This window comes from Haemaphysalis longicornis, unplaced genomic scaffold, assembly GCF_048455015.1.
Source record: "Haemaphysalis longicornis isolate Haplotype H1 unplaced genomic scaffold, Haemaphysalis longicornis Haplotype H1 scaffold_12, whole genome shotgun sequence".
Classification (NCBI taxonomy): domain Eukaryota; kingdom Metazoa; phylum Arthropoda; class Arachnida; order Ixodida; family Ixodidae; genus Haemaphysalis; species Haemaphysalis longicornis.
In genome coordinates this window covers 90220179-90226178 of record NW_027526225.1, presented here as the reverse complement: position 1 = coordinate 90226178, position 6000 = coordinate 90220179, and the positions used below count along the sequence as shown (strand labels likewise).

General features: G+C 44.9%; 1 protein-coding gene across 1 annotated transcript in view; it reads right to left on the bottom strand.

The window, feature by feature from the left end:
* Positions 1-775: 775 nt before the first annotated feature.
* LOC144162064 (gastric triacylglycerol lipase-like) overlaps positions 776-6000 on the bottom strand; it is a 46685-nt gene continuing 41460 nt past the window's right edge. Inside the window, exons 9-10 of the mRNA XM_077692574.1 lie at positions 4513-4581; positions 776-1934 (exon numbers count right to left, since the gene is read on the bottom strand). Coding sequence (XP_077548700.1) covers positions 1677-1934; positions 4513-4581 — 327 coding nt within the window. The 3' untranslated portion in view covers positions 776-1676. The remainder of the gene's footprint in view (positions 1935-4512; positions 4582-6000) is intronic.

Here is a 6000-nt window from a genome sequence, read left to right as displayed (position 1 = left end):
CATCAAGCGGCTCGTTCCTCTTTTCGCGCAGCGATGACTGTAAGGCCTACACCCGGCGGTAAAATGATCGTCGTTCAAGAAAGCGAATTCTCCTCTGGGTGCGGAAGGGAAAGACCGATAGATTTGGGGCGTCATTCCTGTATGCAACGCGGAAGGACAATCTCAGTGGTCATCAAATGGTTCGTTATATCCGATATTCGTTGTAACCGTAGATGTAAAAATCGGCTGTAACAAATCGACAACCTGGCTCGCGCAAAAATACTTGATACAAAAATGCATTTTTAAGGCTTAAAATCCACTGTAAACAAGGCAACCCTTACCTTTCTCCTTGTTGAATTTCAAGCTGAATGAGCAGGGACATGAGTACGTGAAATTACAACAGAACAGAATTCAGTTGACAAAAAAAGGCCTTCTATTTATTTGATGAAGGATGTGATCATCATCTGGTGTCTACTCAGAGCACTGAGCAGGATGGAGTTTTCCACAGTGTCCACGAACAAAAGGGCCTTTACACTTATGCAGTTCAGGAGGACATTTTGTTCTTTTTTTTTAAAGTAGGTTCTCAGACGCCTGGTCAATATTTTGTATTTATATCTGATATTACGCGCGGCTCACGGTTTCAGTTTCGTTATAAGAGAATAAGTGTCATTGAAATAAAGCGTGACCATCCAAACTTTGTTTTTTTTAGGTGAGGTATTTTTTATTTCAAATTATCGTTATTACATCGCAAGGGTGACGATAAAAGTTGCATAGAAGCAGCTTGACAAGCCCGTCAGCCTAATTCAAACGTCAAGCAGCAGACGGCAAATATTCATGCTGTACAGCTTCTACAGTAATAAACACAAAACACACCAAAGTATCGCAATTCTATTGCGATAAGAAAAATATGCAAAGTAAAAAAAATATATATGCACGCTAACAACTAAACAAAGAAACGATATTGTATTCGAAAAACATGAGAACACTGCATGAAAATCATATTTTTTCTGGAAAAAAAAACAAACAAGAAAAAGAGAAACAAACAACGAGGCACATACTGAAATATACAAAATGCAAATAGTGTCAGTTTACAAAAATGCACCGGTAAACAAAAGTGATAATAATGATAATAAAAATGTATACATATGAGCTACTGCATACAACAGAACAAGAATGAGCCCTTCAAGAAAAATTTACTTCGCTATAGCCGGTAATTTGCTATATCCATTTTAGTTATAACGAGGTTCAACTGTACCGCTACAAGAACGCGTGCGAGTCGAGGGAATCTACCTAAATCACCTTAAATGTCAAATTTCGGGGCGTTGACGCCCACGGGCACGCAGTAAGATTGTGTAGCGATTGAACTTGCATGAAACAAACCAAAAAAGGCGAGCAAGCAATGTGCTTACATTTGCGGCCATTACTCCAAAGGAGACAACGTAGTACATGCAAGGGTATGTGAGGACGTATGATGAAAGTGCTGCAGGAAGATACGTGCGCTTTGATTTTGTTCGTCTCTACTTTATTTGTTGGTCCTGTGTCTATCTGCAACAAATATGTGCAGTTGCCGACCAGCGTTTGTGCTGTCTCGTTCCCTTTGCACTTACTCGCCTTCGCGCTGTCCGCCTTTGCTCGGTGAAAACAGACCGGCTGCACCGTAGACCTTACTTAGCTGCCTTGTGTGCTCCTTGAGGTGTTCAGCGCGACCCGCAAAAGTCGTCGTACCGGTGCATCACTTCGACGATCCGGTCGTGGAGGATGCCCTTAGCGTCGATTCCGATAGCGAAGTCAAGGTGGTTGAAAGGACCCGATCCAACGCGCTCGTCTACGGCTATGCTTGGAACACGAGCCCGTATCTTGTCGATGTCCGCTGGCTGGGACAAGGTGTCTCCGTCGCCCCAGAATATCGCCACGGGAGCGGTGATCTTTTCCAGGGGATAGCAGGGCGGGGATGACTGTAACAAAAAAAAAAAAAAAAAATTAGAGCCGTTCCACTTAATGTGAAAGCTGTCGGCAGTGCAGAGCAGTGATTCGCCATAACGGGCTGTATACATCCGTTATCTGCTTACTGCTACCACCCCATGAAATTCAAATTTCCCGCCTTCGCAGTGCTCGCGCGCCCCCTGCCTGAAACTGCGCCAGCGGGAGTTCTGTTCTCTTTGTGCATTTCTCTCCGCACGTGCCGGCGTTGCACTGTCACATTTCGCGTTTACTATCGTAAAAACTAACCCAACGGTCGTCCTTAACTAAAGGGACGCGGGCGCTGCCGGTTAATTACCTCAAATGTACCTATACTTTTATTTGCGCTAAACAACGGGAAGATGTACGACAAGCGCCACCGTTTCACGGGTTTCGAACACTTATGACTATACAAACCGCTTGGCTTTCGAAGCCTCTGGGGTACGCGCCTAAAGTGCTCTGCACTTAAAATAAACGCAGGCATGAGTGGCGCTTTCTTGCTTCAGTAAGGGTAGCACTAACGCGTAATGTTCGCTGGCTTGTCAGCATCATCCTCCCCAGCTGTGGCGTGTGCTTCATTTAACTCCGGTATGCAGCCGCGTTTCTGATGGAGGCGAAAAGCAAACACGCCCGTATGTTCGAGATTTCGGCGCACGTTAAAGATCCCCAGGGGGTCAAAATTAATCCAGAGACCTCCACTACGGCGCGCCCATCGTCTGCGTTGCGTCGGCGCGTTAAACCTTACAATCAATCAATCAATCAATCAATCAATCAATCAATCAATCAATCAATCAATCAATCAATCAATCAATCAATCAATCAATCAATCAATCAATCAATCAATCAATCAATCAATCAATCAATCAATCAATCAATTTTACTCCAGTATACGTAGCAGTCCTAGGGTCGCGCAGACTATATACCAAGAATCGCGGCAGAACTGCGCATAATCGGTAATATTTTGCCTAGTACAATAAAAATAACGATTGGAATAAGCATGTGGACATGATTTTTGTCTCTTGAGGAGTACTGAAAACGTCTTCCATCACAATTCATTAACAATATCGTGGCCAGCGCTAGCGAATATCGTGCTCCCAATACCATGCACACGTATTTCCGCCATCGTTATCTCTGCGTTATCTAGCTCTTAGAGATGCGAGATTTTTTTGTGCGTGTAACTCGAGTGGGAGTGGTGTAGCCAGAAATATCGCTTTTGTTTTTGGGGGCGTTATAAGCCGCCGGGAAAAAAAAAATCCTATAAGGAAAGATAGCCTGCACGCAAACATCATTTCCTTTTCGTGTCTAATCTTATTTTGTTGTTACATATCAATATAGGTGGTATTTATTCTAAAGTTTAGCTGTCAATTTCTTCGCTTGGCAACACTGAAAACGGCCACGGATATGGCCGATGCGCCACGGACATGGCGCGGCTTGTGCCACTGCGCCCGCACGCCGAAGAAAAAAAAAACGCCGGCGTGCGTCGTCTGCTCCGTTTCGACCCGATTCTCAACAGACATGTTATTAATCGCACTCACATTGGAGTCGAGACATTACACTGCGTTCGGTGGGGTAGAGTTTGGAACGTCCAACACAAATCATGTGCTTAGCACGGACAAGTGCCGCCATCCCGCGGAGCCCGACGTAACCAGTGACAGCGCTCTCGCATGGTTGCCTGCATGCGTGCCTCGCTAGTGAAATCAATCTATAGCGATACGGGAATATGCCGCTACGATCAATACACCGATATGTGAACAGCGTGGATGAAAACCAAAATGCGGAGGGGATAGAGGGGGGAATGCACCGCCAAGAAAATTTGGAGTGGTATTCTGACACCGAAACGCCCCCCCCCCCCCCCCCCCCCCTGGCTACGCCTCTGTCGACTGGCATGGAATATGTCACTTTACAGTCGTCTGCACGCTTAGCAAGAGCAAACGATACGAATTTGGCGTGGCATATCTCCAAAGACCTGACTCAAGTGCCTCCTTGAGCTTGACAGCAATGTAGCAGCTGTGAGTATACCTCGGCAAAGTTGGCGCGGCTCACTCAACCTCACTCACAAATTTATTTTGGAATCACAACTCACTCAAAGTCAGACGACTCATTGCTGAGCAGGACATCTGCGCTCACTCAAGCTCAAACTCATAGTCAGCTCAAAACTCAGAACTCACTCGGACTCAAAACTCAAAATTCACTCAGAACTTAAAATGTACTCAAAACTCAAAATGGACTCAGAACTCAATATGAAGTGAGAACTCAACTGTTCTCAAAACTCAAAATGGACTCAAAACTCAATATGAAGTGAGAACTCAACTGTACTCAAAACTCAAAATGAACTCAGAACGTGAGTTTAGCAAACTCACGCGTGATTCTGAGTCCGAATGTCTCTGAGAGAGTGGACTCATGAGTGAGTCCGCCAACCTCTGGCTGCGAATAAATTATTTTATGCCTAGTCAGGAGAAGACGAGCACGTAAAGCGTAACTCCAGCTAAGGCGGTAAACAATTGCACCAACTTGTCCCTTCAGAAAGCCGAATTTGTCATGAAATGGTTTCAAAGAAAAAAAGTTGCGGCTAACCTGTCCGTAGGTCTTCTTGTTCTTTTCGGCACCGTAGTCGTACTTGCAGAATTGGTCCGTCCTCACAACCTGAAAATCGAAATAAACTAGGCGAACAAGAAGCAAACTTTATGCTCACTCCCCAGAAGGCGAACTTAAAAGACAGACAACCGATTTTTGTGGGGTGCATGTCGTCTAGCTCGTATGAAAGCCATCGTTTTATACACTGCGGTAACAACAAGGAATTTCTAAACAGACGGCCGGAAATAATTTTGATCTTGCACTAAATTTTCTAAAGTCTGGAAGGTAGCGACACGTAGTGTCGAACCGCGACACTACATCAATCCAATTGTGCCATTCTGACGCGGTCGAAGCAGCTTTGATTTAAAGCGAAGCTTTCTTGGTCTAACAGATGGCGGCCGTCCTGTTACCAAAACTCTGAGAGCCCCTAGAACCCCAACGACAGCGAACGAATCCATCACGAGAAAGCTCAGCGTTTCAACTATCGTTGTCGTTAGATGAAGGGTCGTTAGATTTTGTTAGAGATGCGGATGACCGGCATTACCGGACACCCACATGATGAGGACGTCGACGTTCTGTTGATGAGGGTGCTCTTGATTTCTTCGGTTTTCTTGACTCACACGCTGTGTGACAGCATGTGAGTCAAGAAACATGTGACAGATGATGTTGACACCAGACAGCCTTTGTGTTGGAGATATGACTCTATACGGCTATAAGGAAAGCTTAGCCGTATGCGATTGAATGGATTCTAGGTGAGGTACAACTGCCAAATAGCAAAGCAGACCACCTGCATTAGTGGTGAATGGGCTGCAGTTGGTGATAGGTATTGTGGGAAGGCAAATAATTAACATGTTTTTGGTGACATATGGAAGCACATATCCCGAGTAATAAATTTTCACAGGGCATCCAATGCAGTGTCGATGCATTAAGGACTAACACGTTTTACTTTGTCTCACGTTTCCTTTGTTTCACGTTCTGCGATGTATCCCCACGAGACGCAGACCTGTTTGGAGACATGGGCGGGACACGTTGACGCATTTGTAAACGTGCACTCCCTCTACGGTGCTTTTTTCAAGTCCACCGTCGACATATCTTTCTGTTTCTCTCAGCGTGCTTTTTTTACCGGCAACCCTTATAGTGACGTCTGCACAAATTCGCTTTGTCGTCCATATTTTCCACTTAAATCATCTTAATTATCCGCGTTAATTCGTAATCTAATTAATCTCCTTAATTGGCGTAATTACTCAAGCCATCCCCGTATTCACTTTTGAAGAACTTTTTGATGCCTTTTGAACGACGAGACATGTAACGTTTTCGCCTCAATAAGACGTTATATCCACTGGCGCACGCATGTATATCAGGCCCCTAACTCTGCGTATCCTACTACCGATAATTATGGTTGTGTCGCAACCTACACGCCAGTTTCACTCTGTTTCGATGCCTGCTCTCACAACTGCGTCCAGCCGTTTAGGAGTGTCTCAAATAAAA